Here is a 15,219-nt window from a genome sequence, read left to right on the forward strand (position 1 = left end):
GTCAACGCGTCGGTTGGCTGTCCTGGAGGTGGCGGGCGGCATCGCGAGTATGGTTGTAGTGTTGACCGCAGGAACCTCCTACTCTAACCGGGTTCTGACCTCGGGTGATGATCGGACGTCGGGTATAAATATGCAGGGGAGTCGTTTAATGCGGTAGGGCCCTGAAACTCCTTGGGTTCGCTTTCTGCTCCCAACATCTGCAGATCCTCAAGTCCCACGTACCCCGCGTGCCCCCTAGGCGCAGTGATCTCGTAGGAGTATTTTAGAAGTAGAAATTCAACAGAGATATTAGGTAGTAGATACCTATCTCTATATAGTCTGTGACACGACTACAACACACAGTGTGGAAATGGGTTAAATTTGGCTCTCAAATATTAAGTGTTTAATCTGAATTTGGCTACACACGTTCTCCAAAGGACTTTTTGGCGGTAACACGAAGAGTGAAGTTGTGTGATTTGTTTTATTTTGTCTATTTAGTGTTTTTTTTATGTTTAAATGTGTAATAACGGTGGTTTATTAACTATTAAATATCTGTGATAGTGCACAAATGTGGGAAAATGAAACATTTCATTTAATTTCATCCCAGTTGATTAATGTCTCAAATTAATCATCTTCATTTCATTTCATATCATTTGACTCCATATTATCATTTTTCATAAAATAAGAATAAAAACTAAAATAAGACTTGGCCTAAAGGTCTTAGTTACCAGGTCATAAAATCCCTTAAAAAACGTTCTCCAATAGTCTCTGTCTCTAGAATCTAGATTTATGTTTGTTTGAAACCTTCGTTGAAGTTCGTTGCATAGATATTAAACTGTCAAAATGTCGGTAAATGCACAAATGCATTTAAACAGCAATGCAAATATTATAAAGAGTGATAAAACTATAATAAAACCTTTATTCCCTAAACGTGAGGAATGTTCTCATGTGTCCTGTTATTGGTATGTAGTAATTTCCGCACACTTTCTGAAAATTCTTTGTTGAAATTTGCAATAATGTCTCTGTTTATTCAATTTTTTAGTGAGGAAAACGTTTGGAAACTTTGCCAAGACGTTTCATTGAGAGTACCCGAGGAATTGGATAGATGCTATGTCGTTTTCATTTCGAACCCTTGCCGCACAGTGCCTCTTTGGAAACAAAGGGCCGGGCGTGAAGAAGATCGTCTCGTCATATGGGTGTGTACCAATACATCGTTTTTGGTTTTTGTTTTGTTGTTACTTAGCTTACAATCAATAAATCTATTAACAAGTTTAACAGGTAATTCATGAATTTTACAAATTGTTGACATACATACATATTATATATAATATTTTTTTACGATGTTAAAAATAAAAATAAAAAAATAATCTCAGAAAATAGATCTAAAGTATATGAATATTGTTCAACCCTATTTATTTAACTTATTTTTCTGGTTTCAGGATTATCATGTGATATTCCTGTATTCTGTGGATATCAAGTCTTGTCTTGTATATGATCTTGATTCAGAATTACCATTTCCAACATTTTTCCACAAATATGTAACAGAAACTTTTCGCACAGACCAAGTCCTCAAATCAGATTTCCACAGGTAAGATTTACTGATTTAATTAAAATATAGATACCTAGCAGTTTTTTGTTTTGTGTTTAGTTTTTTGTACCCCTGGCATGATTGGTACCACTTACAATCGAAGGGGCTATAGTTATGCTTGTTGTGGCAAAAATACACTCAAATTATGGTTTAAGTAATTTAATAAAGTGTCCCTTTAAAAGAAATGTATAGAAAATAGTAAAAAACTGAATTTTCATTAAAATTAAAACATAGCGAAAAAATATTAATATTATAATTTAAACATATTAAATTGGTGGTTGGGTGTTTAATAAAAAAAAATATGTTTTAGGTTCTTTCGTGTTGTGACTGCAAAACAATTTCTGCAACTTTTTTCATCAGATAGACGTCATATGAAAAGACCAGATGGTTCATGGATTAAACCCCCACCACCCTACCCAGCAATAAGCACTTCAGGTTAGTGAGCCACACCCATTGTTGCATGATAAAGTATAATTATTAAAATGAATGAGGTCAACTTTTGTTGTATGCTAAAGTAGTCATGGCAACATTTGATACCTTCTAGCTACATGGGCTTTGATAGTTTGTATTTAATATCAGCTATTTTAACATTAAATAATTTAGAAAATTGATTAAATATAATTGAATCAACCTTTGCTTGCATCTCATACTTTGCTCGATAATAAAGTATGTTGTCACAAAATCTTAAGGTTTTATTAAAATCTGACCTTTCAGTCTCAACACACAACTTGGATGAGTACATCAATATGGATGTAGACACAGGACCTGGGCAGGTCTACAACTTGACAGATTTTGTCCAACGTTTCTACAAAATTAACAAGTAGTACAAAAATGAAGCCTAGATAGTCCTAAATATAATTTAGTTTAAATTATCTTTATAATTGGTTTTTGTTGATTATGTTTTAGTAATCTGTTAGTAATTGTTTTTGTACATCCCTAAAAAATAAATCTGTGATTCGATTGCCATTTAGTAAATATTAATTTTTGTACAGTTTGACAACATTACACTTTATTTGATAATGATTTATTTATTTGTGAATTTTTAAATATTTTTCCATACTTATTTTAGTTGACATAAAAGGACTTGAAAAAATGATTTTGAGTAAACACATAAATCACATTCACTTTTATCTTTTAATAAAATGATAAAGCACACATTGATTTAATTAAAATCACTCACTACTAATAATTAAGAACCCATGACATACAAGTTCGTGGTATTTTGACATTAAACACAACTATAATAAAAAAAATTACATACCTTTATTACTTACTTGTTAAGTGCTTTCTATCGTCATGTTAGTATATTATCTAATATAAAAAGATTATCCTTTTAATAATAAGCAAATGGCAAGTTAGATAGATAACTAATACTTATAATAAAATTTGTAAGTATATAATCAAGAGGCTAGTGCTATAATTTCAAATATTGAATTGTAAGTAAGTAAGTAGAGTTTTAAAATTTTATTTATTATTAGGATCGCCAAAGGAATTTACAACATTGCATGACTGTACTTCAAACAATGAAATGTGGGCTAATTGCAATTCTCATAACAGGCTACCATAAATTATAAAAGAATTCAATGTTAATTTTGGTGAGTAACTATAAAACATAATAAAGATTATTTGATACTTGTTATGACTGAATTAAACTTTATTTACTAAATTTATGTTATCTTGAGTGATAATATAAAATTGAAGTAATTTTTATTAAAATGTATATTGTTGTGAGTAGCTTTTGTATGTTGTTAAATCTATTTCAAAATTTTGTAACAACTTTTATACACTTCTTTATTCTTCCCTAGCACCCTTAGTAAATATAAATTTACCTTCATGTTAATCCAGAAATTAAAACAATTTTATTGGAATGAAAATACTTGTTATATTCGTAAATATTTATTAAAAATTTATTAATATATAACTGGTTATAAGGTTTTAATTGTATCGCTTAGATTTTTAACTATATTGCTGTTATAATTGGCGCAATTTTAAATGCATCAGCAAAATGAGCAAATCAAGAATATATAAAATTTATTACAATAACCTACTATATTGTGATTATTGTTAGTTTAATTTACTCGACATTTATTCTTCAAAGAACCTAAAATGCATTAATTATTGTGCCCATACGTTAACTTAAAAATTAAAGTAGCATACTAGATTTAAGAAGAAAGCAGCACAAATTTTAAAATACCCATAAATTTTACTTAATCTTAAAAATGTATTTTATCAATGAGAGCATATAAAAGCACTTATCATTTTACATTTCGTATTTTCTGCAGGGTTTGATGATCTGTGTTCATAACTTTACCGATTTACTAGTCAATGTTTTAATGTTAATATTGTTATTCACGCTTTTGTTTCGTGACAATTTGTTGTTTTAGTGTTTTTAAATGTGATAAGGCCAGCAAATATGAATAAAATTTACTAGGTAATACCATTACGATAATGAAACCAAAGTTACCTATATAAATTTACAAATAATACCTATCTAATGCTTCATATGGGTTAGAACAAATAAATAACTTTATCTTAACAGTCATTACCTGTTTAAATTACGTAACAAAAAAAAAATCAAAATATCATAATCGCTCGCGATCAATTTTTACAAATTGCTAATGTTTTTTCCTGTTAGTATTCACTTTTCATCTTAGTGTAATATTATTCGAGGCGTAGCTGTAAACTTTACGGGACCAATATGTGGATGTAATGATCAACCCATACGAGTGACTAAATAAATAATAGATTAGAAGAATGTGTAATCGTCCCACGGTTGCGCCTTTTATAGAAAAAAAAAATATTTTCACTTTATAATTCGATACCTTCCTTCTGCTTATGTTTTCTCTAATTAGGTACTGATAATCTCAACTGATAAAAATGCGCTTTGCTTTAAGTGTACCAAAGTTACATTTTTATAATTTACGGGTAGACTGAGGTATGCGACAGACGCGTAGGCGAGGCAAAAACAAGATCGCGACATGCAACGGCGTACGATGATACAATTGCAGAAATTGTAGTCTCGTGTGTTTTTTTCATCCTCGCATTCACAATGGCGAAGCAATACGCTGTAATGCCATTAGTCTCGCGTGCCGCGCTCTGTCTTGAACTGCAATTTCTTAAGATTTAATGTGCATAAAATAAAACACTACACGCTACTCTATTTGTTTTATTCGTATCGTAATTTATCTCTATTATGGTAACTATTAATAAATTAATAATTTTTTTTTAATATTTTCAGTCCAATATTAATTTGGCCTATTCTACTAAGGCCTTTCTCAATTATTATTCATCTTTGTTTAAATTATCATTCAGATATTGAATTATATTATTTTGTGCTACATTTTAACCATACTAATGTTAACAATAAATAATCTGTATAATTTAATCTTCAAAACGTTAATAATTCATTTCGTTAAGATTTCTACTCCATCATCAGTAATTAATACGGTATGTTCGATCTGAGATGTTCTCGATCCGTCCTCTGTTAAAATCGTCCAGCCATCATCTAATAAGACAGTATTTTGAGTCCCATGTGAAACGACTGGTTCTATTGTAAATGTCATTCCTGCTTTCATTACTCCTGGATAACGGTTTCCTAGAACAAAGTTTGCAAATTATTTGCAAGCGTTAAGACCTATTGCAGCACTGCAGGTATTGTTGGATTTCTATCGCAAAACACTTATGCAAACTATGTAGAACGCAGCGGGAACTACAATACAACAATGAAATTTCAACCGCGTCATAGTCGCAAAATGTTTCGGTCCAGGTTATGATGTCTAACGACCTCAGTAACCATTTAAAATCAGATGAGGGACTAATGCATTAAAAATAATAATATAAATTTTAACAATCTTTAGGTAATAATTGAAGTCTTTTGAGCACCATCACAAACTGATCGATGCCACAACGGAGTGGACGTCACATAGAATCGTGTAAGTTGAAATCTTGTAAGATAATTTGTGGAAAAAATTACTTATGTGATAAATATCTGGTGGCCCATGAAAATACTGTCCAATTCCATGACCCACAATCGATGGTATAACAGTGAGGCCATTTCTACGTGCGTGCCTTTGAATGCTGGCGCCGATTTCACTGAATGGTACTCCTGGCCCGCATGTTCCGATTCCCTGAAAAGTTGCAATAATAACATAATTACAAGAAAAATAAAGAACACAACCAATATAGAACAATTGTAATTTTATTATTTACTTACGATTCCAAGACATTGCTCGGTGATTTCAACTAGTTGTAGACCTCTGTCGTCTACATTACCAACTTTGAAAGTTTTTGAGCAATCGCCATGAAAACCATGTAAAAATACCTGTCAACGTTAATAAAATTTAAAGTAGTTATAATTGTAATTGGATTAAACGTACAATCCTTGGACACAAGCTTTATGTTAACTGGATTTTGTAGTTTGATTTGCAATGACAATAATATTTAACATTCTGGTGTTATACTCAAAGAACAAATTTAAAGAAACGCAAAAAAGCGTTTTATTTTTCACCTGTATAAATAATCATGAAAATTTTGATTGCTTTAAACTGCAGAAAATTTCCTTTTTTTTTATTTGGGATTACATTTAGGTTTTTATAGTGACGAAGTTGAAATCGGCCGCAATAACTTTTGGCTTGACTTGACCAGAGGTTCATGGAATATTCTCGAATAAATTTTTCTCCAAAGACTTAAACCGAGAAAACGGAATGACGAAGCTTGGAATTGTTTTAATCATAGATGAGGCGATGTTTTGCCTGAAGCCGGATGATGGAAGGTTTCGTGTGGTATAAGCGCAGTGCATCTTAAGAAAAGAGGTTTTTGTGTTGTCCAGTTGGTGCACCTGGTAATGAATACTACAGAGTTTGGGTTGCAATAAGGTGTAGGTATTTTATGGCAGAGGGTCAGTTATATTACCGAGTAAACATTTGGGGTAGAGGCATTAGTGGAACTAGAAAATTTCCAGATTGCTGATCGGTTTCGCATGATAATATGAGCCCATACAGCATCATACAGCATGTATGGGATACGTTTAGAAGACCAATTAAAGAAATAAATTCTGCCCAGCTAATTTGAGAATCATAAAAGTAAAATACTAGAAGAAAAATGCCATCTTTAAAATCTTAAATAAAATAAATGTAAATTTTATTAGGGATATCGCAAAGAGACTGATAGAAAGCAGTTCGAAGAGTTGGAGGGGGAAACACTACGTATTAATTACCATAAACTACATAATAGCATTTCATATGTAGAAAATAATTAATAAAATGTGACATGTAGAAATGTTCTATCCTTGTTTATTTAACTTTGTTTTTTGTTAATTAGTTTTTTTTTACATTTTCAATTTTAAAATAACAAATAGGTACTAGGCAAATTTACAAAGTAATAAACTTATTTGTCAAAATTATCCACAGCATTTTATTTTTTTCCCATTCCTCTACATTTGTCCACGCACGTAAACATATTTTAGATCATATTTATTCAGGGAGTGAGAGAGCTAAAACTAAAGCAGCCATATCAACAAACATTACAAAAAAATACACTAGATTCCTATACCATTCCATTTCGAAGCTAGTATATAATATAGTTTCTTTTATTCTCCTAGAAACCTTTTCGTGGAAACAAAGTTTGGAAAATAGGCATTTTTAATACAGGGTGTCTCAAAATAAAGTTCATATTTATTGGATCGAAAAAAAGTAAGCTTTGTATCGAAATATTGTTAATTAATTATTAAAGTACCTACACAATTTGGGAATTTAAGTCTTACTTAATGGACTTTTTTGTTTTCCTATCTAAGCTGATGGTCTTGAGAGACCATTTTAGCGTAGCCCTAACAAGTAGGTGAGCTCACGGCTCAAACCCGACGTCGTTGCTAACATTAACCCTAGCCAAGAGCAGTTCTTCGCAGTGAGAAGACCCGGCGAGAAACTTAGTGAGCTGTGTCTGTAGGTTAATTTACTCGGCGCGCCCTTCGTCGCAAGCTACGGGTTCGACGAGAACAATGACGGGTTTATTCGACGTGTGTGCGTTTTTTTTTATTGCTTAGATTTGTGGACGAGCTCACAGCCTAGCTGGTGTTAAGTGGTTACTGGAGCCCATAGACCAACGTAAATGCACCATCCACCTTGAGATATAAGTTCTAAGGTCTCAAGTATAGTTACAACGGCTGCCCCGCCCTTCAAACCGAAACGCATTACTGCTTCACGGCAGAAATAGGCAAGGTGGTGGTACCCACCCGCGCGGAATCACAAGAGGTCCTCCCACCAGTAATTACGCTAATTATAATTTTGCCGGTTTGATTTTTATTACACGATGTTAGGAGTGGGTAATATCGGTTTTGCCGCGTATCGAATCGTATCTATATATCGAGTATCAATATCGGATATTGAATGTATATATTGATGGATGCTAGTAGATTTTCTCGATTCATGATATTTGAGATTTGAAACGATACGCTGATATAATATCGTAGTAGATATAGATTTAAGTCAACGTTATACGGTTGGTTTTCTGATTTCAATTTATAATATGATTTTAAAGTAATAAAAAGAACATGAAAATAAAAATAGCAAAAAAACTTTCCTTCATGCTTTTATCAGGCTTAGGACTAGCTACATTATTTTCAGTTTTTAGTATTTTGTGTCTTAATTTAAAATTACAAAATATACCAAAAGAGTAAGAGAGAGAGAGAGATTTCAAAAGTTTAATACAAACACAAGAAATAAACTCAATTATTTGGATTCAACTAAAAATAGAAAAATGTGTACTTTAAAAATCAAACACAAAAAACTTTTAACTATTTATAAACACTTGTCCAAAAATTGTAGTTCAAGGTCAAAGCGCGTGAAATTAAATTCAACGATGCAAATAGGATTGATACTGCATTCAAGTTAGGGTCGAAAATTGAAACTTCTTTCCTAAATTGTATCCTGCTGATACGCTAAGAATAATCTACAGACATATGGACTTAAATATAAGGTTTACAATTGTATGGATAATGCCTGTTTCTGTTTCATTCATCACATGATATCCCTATCGTGCGCTCACTCACTCTGGCCGATTCGATACGAACCAAACGAATATTGCTGATACACGAATCGGTACGATATGCCGATGCGCATCACATCGAGCAATATCGTGTATCGGCTGATATCGATACATAGATTTCGATACATAGATTTCGATTCACGAATCGGTACGATATGCCGATGCGCATCACATCGAGCAATATCGTGTATCGGCTGATATCGATATATAGATTTCGTGCGGGGCGATATCGGATTCAACGATATTGCTGCGATATATAGATATTGAATCTAGATACGATTTATATCATCCACTCCTACACGATGTTATTCCTTCACCGTGGAAGTCGATCGTGAACATTTGTTCAGTACGTATTTCATTAGAAAAATTGGTATCCGCCTGAGATTCGAACACCGGTGCATCGCTCAACATGAATGCACCGGGCGTCTTATCGCTTAGGCCACGAGGACTTCGGCGTTGTTGTGACATTAACACCGTAGCCCATACGGTCACTTTAAACGAACGGAGGGGTTTCTGATGCTTGCGTTTCGGTTCGTTAAAAAGCGCTCAATTGTCTGATTTACAAAGTCAAGCCTCTGACTGGCTTCTGGGGGCTTTAATTCTTGCACTAATTAAATTTTATAGGGGTGCAGTTTTAGGTCTTTGTCCAAAATGCGGTGTAATGATGATCTATGCACATTTAAAATACTGGCGCGCTTCCGAATTAAAAGGTTCAGCTCGTCACAAACAGACTAATTAAGACTCCACGTTTTCTACCGTTCTTGACGACCTTGATCACCCGGATTTTGGTTTGTCCAGTGTTGTAACGGTCTCTTCAAATTTTTTGTCCCATTTTCGAATAAGAGCAATGCTTGGCGCATCATTTAAGTGACGAATGCCTCGAATACAGTAGTATTTTTTACGTGCTAGCCGCTGAATCATGGTTTTTATAAAACTCTCACACGCACAACGCGCGGTCTACTCCTGAGAAACGCTCCATAGCGACTGAATTCCTAAGAGTCAGGCTACTGCTATCAACCCCTGAGCCCCTCAGATTCGTTGCGTTCTCGCAGTAAGCTAAATAAATATAAAATTTATTTTGAGACACCTAGTATATCTATAATAAATTATCTAAAGCCTTACTAAGAAAAATTACAAACATAAATACTGTTATATCAACATTGACAATATCCCCATCAGATAGTGGCCTTAGATCAGGAATACCATGCACAGCCACATTATTGACAGATGTACAAATACTTTTTGGGAATCCCTTATAATGAAGTGGTGAAGGGTATGCTCCAGCTTTAATTATTAACGAATGGACTAGTTGATCAATGTCATCTGTTGTAACTCCAGGCTGAAAAATATTTATCATAGTTAAAATATTTGCATTAGATTTTAAAAAAAGGTTTAATTACTAATTATTATCAAAATTAGTACAGGAGAGAATTGGTTTGAGAAATGAAATAAATGTCTTACACATTGGAAAATTTGGTATAAAGTTCAAAAGTTAATTCACAGCCTATTGATTGCTGCCTGCCATATCATGTCTAAAACCATAAATTATCTTCATTTATATTAAACATTCACATAATATTTCTGATTATGTTGGGGTAATAGATTATTAATTACAGTTATGGGAAATGTCCCGGAACTTTCAGTAGGAAGCGGCTTGGCTCTGCCCTTAGCATTGCTGAAGTCCATGGGCGACGGTTACCACTCATCATCAGGAGAGCCGTGTGCCTACAAGGGCAATAAAAAAAGGGCACTATGAGAACAGCTTCATAACATCCTATTTATAAATTTTTACATTGAATAGTTAATTTAAGATTTAAATGGATTTTAACAAGAATTCTAAATTTGTCTACTTATGCCTCTGAAAAATTCACAAGCTCAGTTAATTTATAGAGTGCTAGTTATTTTAATCATAATATCAATTTTATAAAATAACATTTCACATTTATTAATTTCTCACCTTTATAAAATTTTGCACTTGTGATAGAATAGTAGAAGCCAATTTACAGCTAGTTCTCATTCCTTTCAATTGATTATCATCTTTAATCTCCGGTAAACATGGTAATGTCAATTGTTTTCCTCTAGCTAAATAATCAGGTCTTTCAATGGTATCTGGTACAACTCGACTTGGAGTTGTTTCTACAGGTAAAACTTTTTCGTAAATACCAAACTTTTTCCTGTGAGAAAATTGGTATTTACGAAATATATTAATTAATTATATTAAATAAATTACAAATAGAAGAATAAATGAGGACCACAATATTATTATATTTTTTAAACCTACTTGGTACAACTCATGCAAAATGCAACAAAATATGGTGCATTCTAAATAACATCCATGTATAACAATCACTATCATTAAATGTGTGGCAAATTTTGATGAATTTACTCATACAGGTGTGTAAAACTAAGCATTAATTATATTGCTGAAATCCTATTTGGTTAAGTACATAATATGAAAAGTGACTTACAACAACTGAAGCCGTTTCCTGGGATTAACGGCTTTCGGCACCCTCATTTCAGCCTTTTTATTGCAATGTAATGATTTTATTGCTAAGTGAATCTAGGATAGTAAAAAAAGAAAACCAGTGCAGTTAAAAACAGTTTTCACAATTAATACAATTATTAGTATACAATGTAACAAGCAAGCATTACAAACAAATTTTGATGGTGTTCTTACACGTTACTCCTCCAAGATCTGCCTATAGATTTTATTATTTTAGTTGAGAGCCCCATCAGTACCGTACCTTAAATTACCTACCATAGATTATACACTTAATGTTACCTACCTACTTCGATTTTTACTTCATTTTTAAAACATTCGGTATTTTTTTGTTACAATCTTCTATCACAAAAAGTCGAGAAAAACTTAGCTCATAATGCCAAAGAATTTTAAAACAACACGATAAGTTTTCAGTGGAATGAATATAAGCAACCTCATACCTATAGGGCTTCCGTCCGGATATATTATGTGTGTGGCATGGAGTTAATAAGTACCTACAACTGGAGTGCTGTCTAATGCCGAGAAATCGGTCTCGAAAGAGAATACTTTTTGGTCGCGGTGTCCTTGTCTAATGTGGTGACCATATATAATTTAATTATAGGACAAAATTATACACATGCATAAGTTTTGAATTTACCTTAAGTAATTCTGTGTAACCCTATGTAAATACAAAACACGTGCTTGCAACCTTTTATTTATGTAAATTCAATTCTAAACATTGCTTCGTCGTCATGGTGACTTTTTTTCGACGGTTTTTTTTGGAAATTGCTGCGTTGTCGAAAATCTAGCACTGAGTTTTATTACAAACATCATTACCTCAGTTCTATTACTTAAACTTCCTCAAACTCGTGTTTAACGTCCGAATACTCAACCGCGACTTAAATAATATATTATGTTGAACTTAATTACGCAATTCCTACTTTAATGTACTGGCTAAGTGGGCCGTGCAAATTAATATTTGACACACTGAGTGAGACACTGCAACACACATGGTCTGCGCGTATCGGGTGCTCTTTTCCTACATTCACATCTTCAATTGATTTAAAATTGTTTGTATTTTTACTTCTGTGCTATTTTAATGACACGTGTATATTAAGTCTACTAGTTACATTTTAGGAAATAAAACACAATGGGTAATAAAATGAAATGAACTGAAATTCATTTATTTGTTATATGTAGACAATTAAATAACTCTTAAATGACAAGTCAATACACATAACACGATACACATAGTACTTGATCTCTATTTACAAAATATTGGTTATACATATTATTATTATTAAGTTCAGTTAATTTTCTGTAGTCTTATAATATAACATTTCCTCTATTTTAAGTAAATTCTTTTTTTTCAACGAAATACATAATTTATTTTAATCAATATCTAAGTGGACCATGAGTATCATTAAAATTTCGCAATTTAAATTTCAATTCAATTAAAAATCGCCATTTTTCTTTAATAAATCTAAAATCGACTTTATATTTACAATCACTATTTCGCGACTTTTAAGTTTTTGTTTCAATACCTTAACATCTTGTCGTAATTTTGCTTTTCTCGGGGTATTTTTTATTTCTTGCGTTTGAGTACTTGATTCTTCTTGTTTGACCTTTATATAGGACATTTTCCAGAAATTCCAACGTCATATTTACTAGAAGATCCTACTCGTTCGCTTAACGTCAGGCAAATGATATACATGCTTCCGTGCGACGCTATTCAATACAATAAAAAAGTTCAAAAAATACCACGTGATGGCTCTTATAATATGAAAAATACATTGCAAAATTATAGTTTTCACGATTGTTTTTTCAAATTTAGTATATGACATAGATTAAGTACAATTTACAAGACAAATGGTATTAAATATTATAATGAGAAAAAATATCTCACATTTTAAAAATATATGCTCACACTAGTAAAAATTTATCAATGAATCTGACATATGGAAGGATATTCCACAAACTGGAGACGATTCTCGCTTAAAACCACTTACATTAAAAGTGTTCACCATGATTACACGGAAACTTTCACGATTTTCGAAAAAAAAACAAGCCACAAGCTGTATCAGTGCCATTTTAACTTCGCACTACAAACGTAAATAGACGCCATTTTTCTTTTAATCCATTCATAGCTCTTTTTCGGTGATGCCAACAATTAATCTGGCTTCCCACCAAATTCAACATGAAAACCATCAGAAATCTACGTACCTACCATTAAATTTTCCATTAAACAGAGTTCTTATTAACATAGAACAATAATTTTTTTGTTAATAAGCTTTATTAATATATGATGTTCTATTAAAAATCAATATATATCATATAATCAATACTTCTTATATAATTGGAGTTTACTCCTTTAGAATCGATTTACATATATAGGCCCGGGGTATGAAAATTATGGGGACCAAAATCGTACTAGCATGTCACACGAAATGCGTTATGCGCCTGATTGCGCATGTCACACGAAATGCGTTATCGCAGGTGACGCCGGGCTGCTGCGCCGGCAGTCCGCCACAAAGCCTCGTACTGATCGCGCGTTTCTCTCATTATTGTATTTTCATATATTTGTTAGTCGTTTGTTTTGTGTCTCGTTAATTTGTTAATAATCTGTAGTGTATCGTGTTGTCGTAATATAGAACTATTTCTCGTATTGTTTCGTTTAATTTTTTATATCCAGTAAACTCCAGTCGTGCGTCGGAGCGGACACACACACTTTTTTTTTATTTTAATAAATTGTCATCATCAGAAACTAATTTCACCATAACTTTGTACGTTTATTTTGAACCAATTTAATTTTTGACGTTGATGGAAATTCTAAATTCTCGCAACATTTTCTAGTTAAGTTTAAGTCACTTCGTTTAAATAATATGTATTTAGATATATTATTGTCATAAAATGTTTAAAATCCTGTAAAGTGGATTGATTTTAAACTTTTCGATAATTTTCAACAACACCCAAGCTACTAAAAAATCCACTAACCACTAAAAGCCATTTTTGATAACGAAGACGGGGTCCAAATTCCGAGATTTTATGGAAAATCCTCTAAGCTAGCAACACTGCTTTTTGTTTGTAAAATGTGCGAGAGGGACACCACCACTTAATAATCATTCTCTTTTCAGACCGTTTTTCCTTACATCTTTTGCTATTTAAAAATAAACTTTAAGCCATAGAGATAAAACATATTTTTAGTTTTTATGTCAAACGAAGTAAGCACTCCAGTTAGAATAGTAACTCTATGGTGTGTGGTGAATGGTTTTTCACACACAGATTAACAACGGGAGACGTCCGGAAGAAAAGAAAGACAGGCTGTCAGATTGAGGGAAAAATGTCATGAGATAAAAATTTGTGTTTTACGTTTTTAAAAGGTTCAAAGGATAAAAACCAATTGATTGTTAATGTATACGATTTTAAGGTGCGTGTGGAATAAATAAGTGCTTCCTATACTGCAGTTTGAGTTTAATCCGCAACGACGACAGTTGACAACATATTTCCTAAAATGGTGACCCCGACACGAGAAATTGAGATGTCCCGTTGAAGCCGCGGACGTAATAACGGATGTAGTAACGCAATATAGAAGCCTGCTTTCAATAAATCCACGGAGAACCACAGAAATTAATCGCAAATGTTCATTTCCTTATTACGCCTGAACATTTTTTTCGACAATTTAATTATCAATTTCGCAAGTATTAGTGAGGTCTAATACGAACACCATCAGTGCTGCAGTCTATATATTAGGGACTCTAATAAAAAATAGAATTTCGTATTAAAAACCTTAATGTTATTTATTTCCTTTAATTTTTTATTTTTCTGTGAATGTATTAACTAATATTAATTTTAGTTAAAAAAAATTTTTAATACCATTTTGTATTGTAATATAATACTATAATTGGTTATATGTATAATTCCTGCTGAGCGTGTGGTATAGTTAACATTATTTATACAGTTTTATATTATTAAACTAAGTTTATATTTTTCTTCTTAACAATGGCCAGTCAAGAAATACAGGAACAACTGCAACAACTCTTGGCTGCAAATGCAGCGCTACAAAAACAACTTGAAGGAAATGAGAGAGAAACAAAAGTTTGTAGAGTTACAGTCAAATTGCCTACATTTTGGG

The 15,219-nt window shown here is 32.4% G+C and overlaps 2 protein-coding genes across 6 annotated transcripts; one reads left to right on the plus strand and one right to left on the minus strand.

Moving 5' to 3' along the window:
- Positions 1–732: 732 nt before the first annotated feature.
- LOC101746116 (protein N-terminal glutamine amidohydrolase) lies at positions 733–4,722 on the plus strand. The gene is made up of 5 exons (XM_004930043.5): positions 733–941; positions 1,022–1,175; positions 1,419–1,567; positions 1,878–2,002; positions 2,282–4,722. Exons 1-5 carry the CDS (start codon positions 823–825, stop codon positions 2,389–2,391), a joined length of 657 nt encoding a protein of 218 aa, XP_004930100.1. The 5' UTR covers positions 733–822; the 3' UTR covers positions 2,392–4,722.
- Positions 4,719–14,335, minus strand: LOC101745776 (methionine aminopeptidase 1D, mitochondrial). 5 transcript variants are annotated; one of them, XM_038011011.2, is made up of 7 exons: positions 11,549–14,335; positions 11,077–11,168; positions 10,566–10,782; positions 9,756–9,947; positions 5,781–5,888; positions 5,541–5,694; positions 4,719–5,162 (listed from the first exon to the last, which is right to left on the minus strand). In XM_038011011.2, exons 2-7 carry the CDS (start codon positions 11,121–11,123, stop codon positions 4,972–4,974), a joined length of 909 nt encoding a protein of 302 aa, XP_037866939.1. In that variant the 5' UTR covers positions 11,124–11,168; positions 11,549–14,335; the 3' UTR covers positions 4,719–4,971. The 5 variants fall into 5 exon arrangements, with proteins under 5 accessions (XP_037866939.1, XP_037866940.1, XP_037866938.1 ...); XM_038011012.2 differs by having other exon boundaries at positions 11,395–11,583; XM_038011010.2 differs by lacking the exon at positions 11,549–14,335 and adding an exon at positions 11,261–11,368.
- Positions 14,336–15,219: the final 884 nt, after the last annotated feature.

The sequence above is a fragment of the Bombyx mori genome, chromosome 5 (assembly GCF_030269925.1).
Source record: "Bombyx mori chromosome 5, ASM3026992v2".
Taxonomy (NCBI): Eukaryota; Metazoa; Arthropoda; class Insecta; order Lepidoptera; family Bombycidae; genus Bombyx; species Bombyx mori.

Bases quoted from the DNA above. Each gene is read 5' to 3' on its own strand.
- LOC101746116 (XM_004930043.5), top strand. From the start codon at position 823: ATGTCGGTAAATGCACAAATGCATTTAAACAGCAATGCAAATATTATA. The intron at 1,568-1,877 runs GTAAGATTTACT...AATATGTTTTAG, and splicing joins CTCAAATCAGATTTCCACAG to GTTCTTTCGTGTTGTGACTG. The intron at 2,003-2,281 runs GTTAGTGAGCCA...CTGACCTTTCAG, and splicing joins CCCAGCAATAAGCACTTCAG to TCTCAACACACAACTTGGAT.
- LOC101745776 (XM_038011008.2), bottom strand. From the start codon at position 11,341: ATGGGGCTCTCAACTAAAATAATAAAATCTATAGGCAGATCTTGGAGG. The intron at 5,889-9,755 runs GTATTTATGTTT...TAACGTTGACAG, and splicing joins TTGTCAATGTTGATATAACA to GTATTTTTACATGGTTTTCA. The intron at 5,163-5,540 runs GTAATTTTTTCC...ACTTTGTTCTAG, and splicing joins ACCAGATATTTATCACATAA to GAAACCGTTATCCAGGAGTA.